Source organism: Microcebus murinus, chromosome 10 (genome assembly GCF_040939455.1).
Source record: "Microcebus murinus isolate Inina chromosome 10, M.murinus_Inina_mat1.0, whole genome shotgun sequence".
NCBI lineage: Eukaryota > Metazoa > Chordata > Mammalia > Primates > Cheirogaleidae > Microcebus > Microcebus murinus.
In genome coordinates, this window is record NC_134113.1 from 36,873,852 (window position 1) to 36,891,300 (window position 17,449).

General features: G+C 33.9%; 1 protein-coding gene across 2 annotated transcripts in view; it reads right to left on the reverse strand.

The window, feature by feature from the left end:
* The window catches only part of OTOGL (otogelin like), a 138,693-nt gene that overhangs the window by 17,415 nt on the left and 103,829 nt on the right, over positions 1-17,449 (reverse strand). For both annotated transcript variants that reach the window (XM_076006803.1, XM_012759761.2), the window contains 9 exons: positions 13,794-13,867; positions 11,427-11,604; positions 11,023-11,165; positions 10,752-10,775; positions 10,567-10,659; positions 8,386-8,575; positions 5,508-5,722; positions 2,382-2,523; positions 661-846 (listed from right to left, as the gene is read on the reverse strand). In XM_076006803.1, the coding sequence (XP_075862918.1) occupies positions 661-846; positions 2,382-2,523; positions 5,508-5,722; positions 8,386-8,575; positions 10,567-10,659; positions 10,752-10,775; positions 11,023-11,165; positions 11,427-11,604; positions 13,794-13,867 (1,245 nt within the window). The remainder of the gene's footprint in view (positions 1-660; positions 847-2,381; positions 2,524-5,507; positions 5,723-8,385; positions 8,576-10,566; positions 10,660-10,751; positions 10,776-11,022; positions 11,166-11,426; positions 11,605-13,793; positions 13,868-17,449) is intronic.

Sequence of the window (17,449 nt, forward strand, 5' to 3'; positions counted from 1 at the left end):
TGGGAACTAATTCATTTCTATGACAACTAATTCAGTCTCATGAGAGCCAGAACTCACTCACTACCATGAGAAGGCGTTAATCTATCCATACAGGTAGTGTCCCCACGATCAAAATACTTCCCACTAGGCCCCATCTTCCAACACTGCCACATTGAGGATCAATCCTCAACATGAGTTTTCGTGGGAACAAACCACATGCAAATCATAGCACCCAGACAATACTATCTGCCATTTCTCAAAGTCCTGTGTTAAATGCAAAATGCTTTACATTATGTTATATACTCCACACTAACTTTATGGGATAAGTACTGTTATTTTCCTCATTTTACAGATGCATAACCTCAGACTCGTAGAGGTAAAGGTGAACTAATACATGAAATAACTGGAATTTTAATTCCATTCACAATCTACATTCCTAATTCTTAATTTGCCATGCTCTTTCACAGTTGTTATAGGCACAAGTAACAATTAAAACACATTAATTTTGTTAACTTCAATTGAAATCATATTAAAATAAAAGTACAAACAAACTCATTCCCTTTCCAACACCTAGGCTGTCTTTGATCAGTCTTTCTAAGCACATTTCTCTAATATCCAAAATAGATTTCATTACTTTGTTTGCTGAATCCCTAAGAAGTCACTTTGTACTTTGCTTCTTACCACATTCTTTCTCTGGAATGCACTGGGTTGAATATGGCCTGTGAAGAATAGCTCCATCTTTGCACACACAGTCTTCCCTTAAATTCAAACATGAAGAGTGTCCATAGAACCATTTGTTCAAGCATGTTCTTGCTTCACAGGGTCGTACACAGGGTTGATATTCCCTCCCTTCTGGGCAACTCAGAGCTATTAATAATAGAAGACATAATTTGATAATGATAAAGTAACCCATCTGAATTCTAGTAAAACAAGAAATGTCAGATTTCTTTGTGAAAATGAATTTTCCATATTTTAGTTTCTTGAAAGTCCACTTTTCATTTACTATGTAAACATAAGTCAAAAACAAACCATCAATGGATATTTTTGAGTATTTTCCAGGTGTCCACCTAGTATTAGGTGTTATGGCCTAATTGCATAAATTCATCAGATTTATGCAAAATAAATATGACCAATATGCAGCCCAAGTCTAGCTGGCATAAAGAGTCAATTATTATGAAATTGTTGGTCTATGAAGTGAGAAAAGGTAACAGTCTGCTCAGAATAAACATAGAAATAGGCCAGGTATGGTGGCTCACACCTGTAAACTCTGAGAGGCCGAGTCGGGCAGATCGTTTGAGCTCAGGAGTTTGAGACCAGCCTGAGCAAGAGTGAGTCCCCATCTCTACTAAAAAATAGAAAGAAATTAGCTGGACAACTAAATATATATATATATATATATATATAAAATTAGCCTGGCATGGTGGCGCATGCCTGTAGTTCCAGCTACTTGGGTTGAGGCAGTAGGATCATTTGACCCCAGGAGTTTGAGGTTGCTGTGAGCTAGGCTGATGCCACGGCACTCTAGCCTGGGCAACAGAGTGAGGCTCTGTCTCAAAAAAAATAAAAGAGCGAGGCCCTCTCTCTATTAAAAAGAAAGGAAAAAAAGAAAAAAGAAAAAAAAATAGCTGGGGTGTTATAGCATGTGCCTATAGTCCCAGCTACCCCATAGGGAGGCTGAGGCAGAAGGATCCCTTAAAGCCCAGGAGTTGGAAGTTGCAGTGAGCTACAATGATGCCACTGTACTCTACTCAGGGTGACAGAGTGAGACTCTATCTCAACAAAAACAAATAAGGAAGCTGAACAGCCCTCCTCACAAATCCCCATCCTTAAGAAAAAAAAGAAAGAAAGAAAAAGAAATACAGAAATATACTTTACAACTCAACCAAGTCATAAAAAAGAAAAAAATCTTGTATGTTTAAGTTTAATCTTTTACTGTCAAAAGAAATTACCATTGCTGAGAGGTTTCTAAATGATGTTTTAGAAAATTTGTGTTGATTTTAAATGATCTTAAAAAGTCATACAGTTAAAAAATGAATACTCAGCTGGTGAGTGCATAAATTGGTACAATCTCAGTGGAGAACGATTTGATAGTATCTAATGAAATTGGAGACAACATATATTTCTGATGAATCAGCAATGCCACTCATATAGTGATTACCTCTTGGGGAGGAGGGAGAGGAAGACTGGAGAAAGCAAACAGGGAGCATCATGTGTAACTGTTTTATTTCTGAAGTTGAGTGATATGACTGGTGTTGTGATATATTATTCTTTCTGCATGCATTTTATACCTACTAAATTAATTTGTGAAAAGAAATAAAGAGACGAAGAAAGAAAGAAGTGAATGCAAAAAATGGAATGTTAGTTAATGGTTGAAAAATGTTACTTGGTTAATAGTTACTTACAACAGTAATCAGGTGTTCTCCACTGAATACAGATGTCGAACTTGTTGCACAGAGCCACATAGGCAGAAAGTGCATCACATTCATAGTTCCAAAAATAGGTATAATTGATCCACATCTTTTCACAAAAGTCCTTAGGTGAAACCTAGAGATACATTTTGCCTTGAAATAAGTTATATTGCTTTATTTCTCTGAAGGCCCTGAGCTACACTAAGACTATTGGGAGAAACACAAGGTAGCAAGTTAATACTTAATATAATTTCTCATATACCTTAGGCTTTCAAAAATTCTTAACATTAGATTTCATTCTGAACACAAATTTTAAATAAGATAAATATTATATGTACTAATATACACAAATCTTCCTTATAAAGATGGAAAAGAAACAGAGTATGTGGGGCCTAGCAAAAATGTATTTCTGATATTATACTTTGGGTTATAATTGTCTTTTCTATATACTGAATAAGAGTTTGATCTATTGTAGATAAAATTGAAAGCTCCTGAAGCATTCTGTAATGGTAGACAGCATCACTCCTTAAATGAGGTCATGAATGCCTCTCAAATAAATTGTATTAATATTGAATTTTGGTCACATATTTTATATAATTTGGCAAACTTCAATTTAATTAGAGACTCATTTTTTCCCCTACAAAATACACTCCATTTGGATCTAGAGACATACGAAATCTAAATAATTTAACTTGTAACTTGACCTTTATTCCATTTTTCTCTCATTCATTTAGCAGGTATATACTAAGTATCTACATTCAGATGCTAAATTTTGACACAGGTCAAAGTATCAGATGAAAATACTTAGCATTTTTTATAAGCCATCATTTTTTTAAGGTCCATATCTATGAAAACCAAGATTCTGTTACTAACATAAAAATAGACACATAGACCAATGGGACAGAATAGGGAGCCCAGAAATAAATCCACACATTTACAGCCAACTGGTTTTCAACAAAGGTACCAAGAACACAAAATGGGGAAAGGACAATCTGTCAAATCCAGTGAACACTCTGATATTCCAAACCTTCCCTGACCTCTCAGAGACCTATGCTGCCATTAACACTCCCTCTTTCTTAAGATGCTCTCCTTTGACTTTAAAGATAACATATTCTGTTGCCTTTCCATTTATTTGGTCATTATTGTCTCCTCTTCATGGCTCTCATTCTGTTCTACTAGATACCATCCTCAATAGTCAGGTTTTGTCACTACAAATGTTCTCCCTAGGCTCACCCACTCCTACAATTTCTACCACAATCTGGGGTATTAAAATCTTCTTTCATATGTAAAACGGATTCAATAATAACAACCACTACTACTTAAGACTGTTCTGAGAATTAAATGAGCTAATATATGAAAAATGCCCAGAATAGGCTCTGGTGCATCATAAATCAGTTATCATTATTTTTTTAAAATCCATATAGTAATAACTCCCAAAGCCTGATCTCTGGCCTCAATTTATTTCTTTTGAGCTGCAGAATTAAAACTTCTCAGCTTCCAAACTTCTGGATATTAACAGTTTGATGTCCCCTATAACATAATCTGTCCAAAGTAAAAAAAAGAAAAAAAAAGAATTGTATCCCTTCTCCACTTAATCCACAAAAGCTGATTGCTCTGTGTTATCTACTTATCTATTTATTTATGTACACTTTCACAATTTATTGAGCACCTTACACTGTGCTATGCATAAGGATATAAAGTTAAATAAAATAGATATGTTCTCTTCCTGTGAACCTCATAGTTTTAAAAAATCAAAAAGCCTTTGAGTAAGATGAAGAAGAGACACATGCTAAAGAGGATGATTAGAGGAGGGAAGTACTCTAGCTGGGGAAAAGACAAGAATGAAAGCCTACTGGCAGAAAAAATCTTGGAATATTAAGAGAGCTGAGAAGAGGCTGGGACAGCTGGAGCATAGCAAGGAAGAAGAGTGTAGCACAAGAGAGGGCTGTACAAGTAGTAGGGCCAGACCACAGAGGATCTCATAAGCCCTGGTAATAAGTCTGGAACGTACTCTAAATGTGAGTGAAAACACTGAAGGGTTTTAGGTGGAGGAATAACACAATCCTGTTTATGGTTTTTAAAGATAATTCTGCCTGCTATGTAGAGATTTGCAAATAAGGATGAAGATTAGTGAGAAAACCAATTAGTGAGACTTTGTCCTTATACCAGGTAAGAGATGATGGTTGTTTGGATTAAGATGTTGGCATTGACAATGGGAAGAAACATGTGGATATTGACTATATTTTGGAAGTAGAGTCAACATGACTTGGTGATAATTTAGACTGCACACAGATCAAGAATTAAGAAGGTAGCAAGAATTTCTTTTTGTACTCTGTTTAAGCTAGAAAATTGAAGTCATCCACAATTGCCCACTCTCCTTTAACACTAACATCTAATCTGTCTTTAAACCCCACCCATTCTAAGTCCCAAATGTCTACCAAATGCTGTCTCTCCTTTCTAGACACATAGGTATTCTCACTTGCATGCCCCTGACCAACAAAGGCTTTCACCATTTTTCCAAAGCAGATTTTCTTTAAAATCATTCAGCAGCGGTAGGGTATGGGCAGAAGGAGTGGAGAAGATGGAACAAAAGAGAGTCTATTTGTTAAAAATTGTTGGATCTATATAAAGACATAGACTATAGATCATTTTTAACAATATAGATCATTTAAAATATTTACTAACCACTTAAACCCAGAAAGTTAGAGACTAATAGAAATAAATTAAATTGAATATGTGACAGATTTCATTATAAGTATACACCTAAAAGGCCAGGATCATAAGGAATTGATCAAAGCCTCACTCTCTTAGTTTCTATGCTGGGTAATCAAGTGGCATTGATCTCTTTCTCCTAGAGGTATTTATTTATAGGAGAGAGTTTCATTTTTTTGTAAGCTGTAGATATAATTCTAACAAAACATGGGAGAAAAAATAAAATCATCCTTCCTGTCTCTGTAAGTCTATAAATAATAAGTGATTCTAAATTCCAAAGCATACTGGCAGAAGGTTTGAGGTTTTGTTCTTTTCAGAAGAACATCACAGCAAGAACAGTAATTTATTAGCTTTTGCTCTCAACATATCTAACATGACAATTCTAAGCTATGGTAGCTTCCAACTTACTTTATCATGGCATGGAATGAAAACTCCTCTGTTTAATAAATCAATGCATTGACTACAATCATGCTCAGTACAATTCCTAACAGGTCTTCTCATTGTTACTTCAAATGATTTTTCAATTTCCCAGCTTTCGATAAATAATTCTATGTCTTCCATATTTGTAATAATTGTGCCATTCTGCATCCTTAGATCATCATCTGGATCTTCATTGCAAATTCCTTAAAAGAATGTATGACAGAAGGAAAAAATTCACATAAACCAAGTGTAGGCAGCACAACTAAATCAGACCAATAATTGGTTTTGATTTAAAATGAATTAATTATTTATCAAGTGAGTTAACAAATGTATGTGTCTTTTAACTTTAACACTGATAGAATTTTTTAAATTATGTGCCTGACTCTTTGATAAAACAATATAGAACTACCTTAACCCGATAAGAAAGAAATCAAAAACCTAGAAATCAAGATATATGAAGAGATCATAGAAGATAAAGAAAGAAGAGACTGATTCTGCTCCTACACTCATCCATTATTACCACCATATCCTAACTTCAGAACTAGGTTTTAAGCCTGGCAAGGTACTTCCCAGAATGGGGGACATTTGGTGATTGACCCTCAGGCTTCCATTCTCCTAGGAAAACTCTGCTTGAAACATTAAATTTTTCCTTTTATGAACTACCACTGCCCCATCACTTAGTGGGGGAAAAGGCTTTAACTGACCTAAAGGTAATCCTTACTCCCTTACATTAGTAACTATTACAGGCAATCCAGCATAAACCAGTCATCTTATAGCAGTCATCTAGACACATGGATTCATTAAACATTAGGACAAGTATTGCGAAGCTCAGGACTTGAACTAGGAATTCTAGGACACAGACAATCTCCCTTCACTGGGATGACATGACTTGGTGGCTGTGATGCTTTGACTTGCATTAGCTTCTAGCTTCCTTGAGGAAGACCAGACTGAGAATGAGCTTACTCTGCATCCAGTGTGGTGTGGAGCCAAGGAAAGTACATAGAAATTGGACCAGCATCCTGATCATACTTTACCTGAATCTTATCCTACATTAAGACATAATTTTTCTTAATTTCTTAATTATCCAATCTTAATTTGGGATACCCAAATTTCTTAAGTCTTAATCCAAGACTCTAGGCTATAAAATATATGAATTAAAATTTTCTTCAAGCATCAAATCTTAATCTTCAAGCAGGTGTATCAGGAAAAATAACAGTTCCTGCTGCCGTAGATGCCACACCCTTGGAAATATACAGGGTACCGAGCTCAATTAAAAAAAAAAAAAATCAAAAACTAAAGCTAAGTGAACTATACTGTAAAGTAGCTACTTTTTTAAGTCTAAACTTTTCTTAAGAAAGATAATTGCTATGAAAAATATGTTTTCATTGCAACTTCAGCCACCACTCCTGCAGACTTCACAGTGCTGTGTAGAATGAGATGTCAATGTAGACCTCTCATTCTGGTAGCCATGCTCAATTTTGGTCAAATATTACTTACTAAGAACTTCTAGGCCAGTAACCAGCCAGAGATCACTACAGAACCCAGATTTACCTTTAATATACCACCCTTATCCTACTGCGAGGTCATGGAATTTAGTGGGTAATCCTTGGTTAGCAAGAAAGTGACTGCTTATTTACAGTGCTTAAATAAGAATCAAGTTAGTAGAGTGGTTGTCTATATAAAAAGCAAGAACTTGCAGCAAAAAGGAGGGGAAAAAACATGAAAATCAAACAGAAATTTACTGAGAAGTAATAAATCATAGAAGAATATATGTATTTGCAAAGTGAGTTATGACTCAATAATAACTATTGATTTATTATGTATACTCAATAATACCTATGCCACATGATAACCTTAAGTTACCATAAAAATTTGCGCTATGTTCGGCATACTCTAAATAGGCAAGAAAACGTGTAAACCATTTTAGCAAATTTTCCATTAAATGTTTCCATTTTTAAAGAAGAAATTAAGGTATTTCATGTAATTTATTGAAGGCAAAATGAATTAATCTTATTCATTTTCGAGTTGTCAGCATCAAGCATAAGTGTCACATACACAAGGTGATCCATAAACTTTTACTTAATTTAGTGAAGTTAAAGTTGATACATTTGTACTAAACTAACATTTGCTGATTGTGCATCTTGAGTGATGTGTTGAATGTTTTACATTAACTTTCACATGTAATCCTAACAACAATCTTAAAAGTAGATATTAGTGTTTCCATTTTAAAGATGAGGACATTTCTAATTTGTTTGGAATTAGATATTTCTAATTCAGATATTTCTAATTTGTTTCCTTTGACTTAAAAGTCTTTACATATCTATGTAACATTATAATATTAAACCTAGGTGTAAAGGTATATCTAAGCTTTACACTTCATAATAAAACTAAGACAAATATTCAGAACATTGCATTCTTATAAAAAACTTACCTGATTTCAAACTTTTAAAAAAATAAGGAGGAAGCAAAGATTTAAGCATTTAAACTTTCTATGCCTCATTTTTATCACTTATAAATTGAAATAACACTAGCATCTACTTATTAGGGCTTGTTAGAATTCAGTGAGTTAAAATATGTGAAATTATGCTGATACTTCATTAATGCTTACTAAAAATGAGCTAGTAGAAATGAAGTGTCCTAGTATTAGTGGTAAGTATACATTTCCATAAGATATCCAAATTGAACAGTTATTTCCTGCTTCTTTGCCTATTTATTGAAAGCCATTGCTTCCTTCAGTATTTACATGGCACTGAAAGTTAGTGTCCCATCTCAAATCTGAAAAGTGGGGTAATAGGGTCCAAAATGGTATACTGCAAACAGGAAAAAAATATTAGAAGAAATCAAGATTTTTAAAAGCAGTACTTACCACAAAGTCCTTCTGTATATGATGACAAGTTAAATTGGAAGCCAAAATGAATGTCTATGATTCCTGTAAGATGAGCCCACTTTATAATTAGTCCAGCTGGAGTAGTAATCACATACATTGCACCAGAATCTTCTATGGACAGTTCCTGATTTGAAAAGGGCAAAGGCACAACAATAGAATCCACTTCTACCTAAATAACATAAATACACCGTTAGGAGAATGTTTATTTAAATACACACTCATTAAAATTAGGAAAATACAGATTACTCCACTTCTTCTTATTTAGTAGAAATTATCTTTTAAATTTTTAAAAATTTATTTCTCTCCTGCTTCTACCACAGCTTCCCGGAACTTGTAAGCTCTTTTACTGTTCCTTTGCTGTGCTTTGCCATATTCAGTATTTGCTCTAACCTCATTGCCTTCTATTTTCTGCAAAACTTAACTTTGTGTTATGTTATGTCTGCTTTTATAACTGTTTCTCTCAGTATATGTTGATTATACCATTACTTTCTAATATTAATTTAAGATAAAAGTCATTTTCAAGATGTATTCTTTAATCTAGATTCTTTCTTTAATCTTTTAAGTAAGTATGTGTGTAACTGTAATATTCATAACAATCTTCCATCAAGCTTGATAAAATTCAATGTTCACAGTGATTCTACCTACCTTCTAGGTTTGGATTGAATTCTAGACTGTATTTTTAGCATGTACTCTTGGTGATACCAATGTAGGCAGTCCAAGGATTATACTTTGAAAAACGGTGCTTCAATGAATGGCAATGGTATGGAAGCATGAGTTGTAACTAGTAGTAAATTTCTCAGTGTTACACCTCACCAACCATTCAATTTCTCATCTTTATATCTTGCTCATACTGCTGTCCTAGGGCTGAAACATCCTTCCTTTTCCTCTTTCCTATTTCTATTCATTCTTTAAGATTTATCTTAAGTATTATCTTCTCTGAAAAGACTTATTTGAACCTCCTATAGACTGCATTAAGTGAGCCTTCTCTGTACTTGCATGATTTCTTGGTCACAATTCTATCACTGTATTTTCCTCACGTATATGCAAACCACACACAACTACAAATTACTTGAGATCAAGGCTTGTATTGTTTTATCACTAAATGATTTTTTAAGTAATTAGTTGTTAGCTGAATATAGTACACAACCAATGAATGACCAATGATGAATTCACCTGAAGCCAAAAATAAGCCCTTCCACCCAATGCTCACAATAATGGTACCAACCAGGTTTAAATTTATTTCCCACCTACTTCCTGCAACTATGCGAACCTCTTCAAAATCATAGGTGTATACAAATTCTTTCATCCAAAAAAGCACCTCAGTCATATATTTTAAGTTTTACCTCATTAAAACTTTTTAATACCTTATTGTAATTTAGGCTTATTTTAATATTATTTCCGGACTAAAATCTATGGGCCTGTGCTAATAGACGGAATTATTTCCAGAAAGCATATAGCATTTTGGCCACTTTAAACAAAATATTTACACATTTTTTTCTCATACTTTAGGGAGAACAACTTAGAGCTGAGTGAAGCAATCAGCTCATAACACACTCCTATTTGGTAAACATACATTCTTTGTGATAATGGTTTTTCCTACAAATCCAAATGGCTTCTTTCAAACTTTTTTCATAATGCATTGCTCTTCTTCAGTAAAATCAAATATTCCTTAAATTTTTTTCTTATTTTAGTTATCATTTGTTCACCAAAAAATTAATGGTGTCAACATTTCAAAATTAGTTCTTCCATCTGTTCTTCTTTTAGTGGTGTTCATTCTGTATTCTTGGCTACTACTCTTTTCAACATTATAATCCCTCTTCTTTAGACAATTTCCACTTTGTCTGATTTAAACATGAATATTAATTCTTACACAAAAAAGGTTAGCCACTTACATTACCAAAGAAGGTGTTAGCATATTTAACGTGGTCCCTTACGGTTAACTCATAGGGGAGAAATATTTAAAACAGTTGGCACATTTTAGAAAGAGAAATATAATATTAAAAAGCACATTTTTAGACTGTTCGTGAAAAGAATTAGGTATGAGAGCAAAGAAACTCCACTGATACGTTTAAAATTTTCTCTCTTATTAGAAATAATTGTGTTTATATAATTTCTTATTTTCATCTAATATGAGGATAATTTTTAACTTTGTGTTCTTACCTTTCTGGCTAATCGATTGACAAGTATTTTTTGTGTAGATATTGTCACATTTAACTTCTTAAAACAAAGTCCAGAGATTCTTCCTGAGGAAGCCTTAATTTGAAAAAATATTAAAACTTTATGGAGTTAACCATAATTGTAGTGATAAACAGAATGAACTTACTAAACACTTTGCAAATACTCACTAGCTTTTTAAATGAGTTTCCATCCTGAAAAAAAGCATAAAGAAAGAAACACTTTTAAAAGAAATGCATTACTTGACTTTTTAAAATATTGTTTGGATTAATATTATATGCCTTTAAATATATTCACAGGAAATCTTTTTTGGTTTATGCATCAGAAGATCAATCTCAGTGAGTTCTTAAACTCCTTTCTACTCAGAGAATGCCTGATGTTGCAATATGCATCAGCTACAGATTCACAAAATAATAACTACAAAAATAGATTATAGCTCACCTGATTCATGGAACATTTTTCAATATGGGCAACTATAATTTCCCCAGGAATTCTTACTAAGATATATGAAGCCATACTATATAATGCAGCATTGTTTCCATCAAATGTTATTATGCTCAGTTCTGACAACATGGAACAACGACCTAAAAAACAATGATGGAGACTGGATTTAGTCTATTATCTATTTGTATTTTTAGTAAATAATTGTTATTTTAAAAAAATACCTTAGCCTTTTTATATTTGACAAGAAGCAACTCTGAAAGTTACTACTGAGAACCAAAATTGTAAATCAAATGAAGGAAGCTCAAAAACAATTACTTTGACTTGATGAGGTGATAGGTTCGAAAAAATAACAATCTCCCCTGATTAAAAAATTGATCACTAATTAAGAAATGCAAACTTACAAGGACATTCCCACTCAGGGCAGCAGATATCAGCGTTTACTTGAACAGGCCTTCCCCGGAAACCACAGTCAGGCATTTCCAAGGCCTTTGGGCAATTAAGAGACCAGTTGTACAACTTCCATTCCATATTAAGGCATATATATTGGCTGCAATTGTAAACAGGATCAAACTGCTGAGGCTGTTAATAAAAAGAAGAAAATTAGTGGGTTTTTCCCATTTTCGACTAGTGCTTTCAAATGATTTTTTAATCTCACATTCACATTACTATAGTATACATTTCTTAAATATAAAAACTTTTGAAAGATAAAGAATTACAATTTCACTACAACTTTTTGTTGATGTACCCTTTTTACAATACTAATGTGTATTTAATTTAAGCTTTGCCTTAATATTGATTTGATATTAGAATTGGCCTTATACTCAGACATCTGAACAGAAACAAAGTCTTCTAAATTCTCCAGATTAGCATTTTGTAAGCAGTCTTATACAGTGGCAGCTGATTTTTCATATCATGCTGTGTAAAGCCAGTATATGAATATAACTTCTATTAATGTCAGCTTAAAAATTATAACTTAATACCACACAAATATTTCATTAAAAATTCATAAATTATATCAATTTGACAGCACCTACATAGTATCATTATAAATTAATTTTCTATATAGCTCAAAACTTCCAGATAAACCAATAAGTAAGTGGTAGATTTTTCAAAAGTTATAATCACATTCTTTTCTTTCCTTGGATTCCAGATTATCTACTTTGACCTATTCCACTGGTTAATATTTTTTGCATGTTTATTATCTTTTTTCAATCTATTAAAGTTGTAGCAGACCTCTTCATTTCTCTATATATACACTACCTCGTGAGCTCATCCAGTCTCATAACTTTAAATACCATTTATCCACTGAGAATTCCCAAACTTTTCTTAGCTTGACCTCTGTCCTATACTCCATATATGTCCACCAGATCTGTACATCCACAGCTTTTTGATATCCATGAGCAATCTCAAAGTTTACATGACCAAACTGAACTCATGATTACACCTACCCCAGACCTTCGCTTCCCACAATTTGGGTAATGCCAATCATTCAGTTACTCAAGGAAAAAAATCTTAGAATCTTTAATGCTTCTCATTCATTCACACCCCACATCTAATCCTTCAGCAAATTCTGTGGCCTCTACCTTCAAACTACACTCAGGCTCCAGGCATTTCTCACCATCTCCACCACAATCACCAGGAACAGACCACCACCATCACCTCTTGCCTAAATTCCTACAACAGCCTCCTAACTGATTTTATTGTCTCTTTACACCTTACAACATAGCAGCCAAAATAATCCTAAAACAAATCAGATCATATAATTCCTTACCTCAAAAATATACTGTGTCTTCCTGGGTCATTTAGAATAAAACACACACACACAGTCTTTATAATGGTCTACAAATTCTTCTATAATATACTTTATTTTCTACTCTTTTATTCCTTCCTTAATTAATGATCTCCCTATTATTCTTTTATCCTTTTAATATGTTAGGTACATTCTTGCCCCAGGGCCTTAGCACTTGCTGGTGCTTCTGCCTGAAACATTGTTGTCCTGGTCTCTACATTGGTTACTCTCTCAAAGTCTTCAGATATTTTATTCTAAAGTCACCTTATCAGTGAATATTTTCTGACCACCTTATTGAAAATAGTTTTATTTTTCTCCTGAGTAACACCTTCTAACATTTTATATAACCTAATAGTTCATTTTGCTTATTGGCAACCTAAGAAACTCCAATAGAATATAAAGTCCAGAAAGGCAAGGATTTTTTTCCTGCTTTTATGTTTTTTCCGTAACACCTGAATAGTGCCAGGCCAGAAATGGTGCTAAATAAATATTGCTTGAATAAATAATTAATCAGAATGAGTTGCATATTTGAAGTATGAAGATAGCTGCTCATGTCTCGGTGGAGAAAACTACTAACTCTAGGTGCCAATGACTTTTATTTTTTTTTGCTTACCAATGCATCCTTATCACCTTGCATAGTGCCTGACATTTAGTAGCTGTTTAATAAATATTTTATGAATGCTTAATTTACAAAGAAGCCCACACTAGATAACTCTTTATTAGGAGATCATACCTAAGATCTTATTTCAGTTTTATTTGTTTTTCTTAGTGTGACCAGAAGTTAATTAATAAGAAATATCTGAATCAGTTAAGAAAACAAAATTGGTATAATGTAATATATATTTTTTATTATCCTTTAGCAAAGACAGACTAGAGAGAGCATATCAAAAGAAGTTTGGAGGTATTAGGATAATTACAGAAACTTAAGTAGATGATATACAGAAATGACAAATAACTAGAAGAGATTGTCCAGTCATACCTCACATTCCAAACCTGTCGTGGGTGTCAGCATGTCAAACACAGTGATTTCTGATGGAGTCATCATTTCTGGACCTGTTAAAAATGAAGATACAATCCCCATTACTAGAATGATAAGCTACCATTTATGGAATTCATATGTGACAGAAACTGTGCTAAGAAATTTTATATAGATTATTTTATTGGTTCCTCCCCAGAATCCTTTGAAATCAGTAATAATATTATTGTCATTTTATAGATAAGGAAACTAAGTAAGGCTGGTAAGTGGCAGAGGAAAAATTAAGACTCAGAAGTTCTGATTCCAGAGCTATGGCTTTTAAACATCGTTCTATTATATAAACACCTTCAGTGTCTTAATGGTGTCAACACAATTGTCTGAACAGGTAAAAATATCCCCAGTATCACTAAAGATTTCTCTGGAGTTACAAATTTTGTTGCGTGTTGTGAGGGGTTGAGTCATTGTATTGCACACCTGCAAGGCCCCGCACCCCCAGTGAAGCCAGAAGCAACATCCGGCTTCTGGAAACTGTTGCTTGCTTGCCATGGAAACTGCTGCTTGCTTGCTTGTTTGCGCCAACTTTGCACTGTTTGAACCCCTGTATAGTGGGGCTACCAGCCAACCAATCATGCTAAAGGTCAATGCATGATCCACGCGTGATCAGCCAATGCATAGCATATGTACCATAGAGATAAAAGGCACGCTGCAACCCCGGTCGGGGTCCTTGCCTACCAGAGTGGCCACTGTGTTGGTGCTCAAGGCTTGGACCCTGGCTAGCCAGAAAATAAACTCCTCTTGTGTGTTTGCATCCTCGGTGTCTCTGTCTCTCTGTGGGTAGGGTGGTGAGAGGTAGTCGACTCCCAACAGTGTTTGAAAAAATAGTGAGGTTGACTCATTTACCTTGGCGAATGTCTAGACTATGCTCATTGTAAGCAGAATGCATAATGCTGTGGATCTCATGGAGACCTCAGTTGGTGGGTGTGGTGCAGGGGTGACCCATGGAGAAGGAAGATATGATTAGTAAACATATCTGTAAGGCACCTTCTAAAGCTTTTTGTTAGTACTAGAGGGATTCCTAAAATATTTAGTCTGAATAACTAAAGAAGAGATAAAATAAATGGCTGAAATTGTCCTTAGCTGTAATTTCAGTGTCCATTGGTCCATTAATGTTAAAAAATCACTGCATTAGTTTTCTATTGCTGCTGTAACAAATTACCACAAATTTTGTGGCCAAAAACAACATCAATTTATTATCTTTCAGCTATGGAGTTCAATGTAGCCATTCCACAATGCATATACATTTCAAAGCAACATGTTATACACAATAAACATATACAATTTATATTTGTTAATTTAAATAAGTAATTGATTAATTTATTAAGAAGAAGTCCTGAAATCAAGGTATTGAAGGCTCTAAGGTAAACTCTGAGTATTTTGTGTCTTCCAGCTTCTATGGACTACATGAATATGACTCATAATCCCTTTCTTCATCTTCAAAACCATCACATAATATCTTCAAATCAATCTCTCTCTCTCTCTCTCTCTCTCTCTCTCTTTCTCTCTCTCTGACTCTCTTTTCTTTCTTCTCCACCACCCTTCTCTCTCCTCTGATTCTGTTGTCACATCATCTTCTCTGACTCTGACCCTCCTGCCTCCCTCTTATAAAGACACTTGTGATTACATTGGGCCCACATGGATATTCCAAGATAATTTCTCCATCTCAAGATCCAAGTATAAACTAGTAAGCATCTTACTTTAGCCACATCTGCAAAGTTTGTTTGCCATATAAGGTCACATATTTACAAATTCTGGGGATTAAAACCTGGAAATTTTTGGAGGACCATTATTCAGCCTACCACAATGACATAAACTTTTACTTTTTCAGTTAAATAAATTCTACAAATAACCCTCATTTTGTACTTATTTCATAGCTTCTAACTTGCAGAACAAGTAGAACAAAAATTTCCATTCCTTAGTCTTATGAGCAATGTTTATGATACCTTAGATTTTGCATCATCTAGAGAATGTGATATTTAATACAGTCTTAAATATCTTCATTTCCACCATCATAAACATTTAGGCAAAAAAGAGACAAAGTTCTAGTCTAATACAAACACAAAGTCATGGAATGTTCTAATGACTGGGAGGTTCTTTGGACTTAACAGTGAAGGATTCTGTTGTTTTCTAAAATCATGAAAGGGTTATAAGCATTATCTGGGTATAGATTTTTAATAGCCAAACTGTCTTGATAACTACATCGTTGTGGTAAGTTTTGAAATTGAGAAGTGTGAGCCCTCCAATGTTGTTCTTTTCTTTCAAGATTGCTTTGGCTATTCGAGCTTCCTTGTATTTCCATACGAATTTAAGGTCAGTTTATCAATTTCCACAAAGAGGTAACTGGGATTTTGATAGGGATTATAATATATTTATATATCAAATTTGGGAATATTGCTATTGTAACAATATTAACTCTTCCAATCCATAAACATGGGATTTCTCCCCATTTATTGTGTCTTAATTCTTTCAACAATGTTTTGTAGCTTTCATTTTACAAGTCTTAACTTCTTTTGCTAAATATATTCCTATGTATTTTATTCTTTTTTGATAATATTGTAAATGGAATTGTTTTCTTCGCTTAATTTTCAGATTGTTTATGGCTAGGATATAGAAATACAATTTATTTTTGTATGCTGATCTTATATTCTGCAACTTAGCTGAACTTATTTATGATTGCTAATAGGTTTCAGTGGATTCCTTAGGATAATCTATACATAAGACCATGTCATCTATAAATAGAAATACCTTACTTTTCTTACCTTTCAGGGTCATGTATTATAGTCCATATCCCCTGCATATGGATTGCAATGTTTTACACAGTTTTAGACATTTGAGATGTGTGTTAAATATTAATTTGGGGGATATTAGAGAACTCAAAGTAGATAGAAGTACTTAAAAAAGTAACCATCTCTGCCCAAGATGTTAGGATATACAGTCTTATTTTGTACACTTATTCCCTCTATAGATTAAACAATGTAGGTAAAGTACTTCCAGCTCCTCCCAAAATATGCTTTAAACTATATCAGATTCAAAGATGCCAAAATTTTATAACAGAAGAGCAAGTCTTCATCTCTGTAAGGGTGATAACACCTCTCTCATAGGGCTCTTACAAAAATTAAATGTATGCCAAGAGCCTAGTGTAATGCCTGGCACATAGTAAGTACTTAATAAATAGTAGCTAATAAGATAAATAGTGCTATAAGTGATAGCTGTAGTGAGGCTATTATTGTCTTTAAAAAACATCCAAATGTCTTCCCACAGACCCTTTGTGATCTGCCACTGATAATCTCTTCCATTCTATGTCTTGGTGCAATTCCACTCACACTGTATATTCAAGACACACTGACCTGCTTGAAGTCCCTTCAGGTGACATGGCTTTCACTTGCAGAATTTTGAGCATGTTATCCCTTCTAGTGGAACATGTTTCCTCCTTCTCCTAGCCAATCTAACTCCTGTCTTCTACTACCCTTCTGAGATTATACCTCTAAAACAAATATAAAGCTTTTCCTGCATGCTTCTTGCACTTACCCCTATTGTAGTGTTATGATAGCCTCTTGCCTATTTGCCATTTTAAGATAGAGGCTCTGAATTTTTTACTCCAC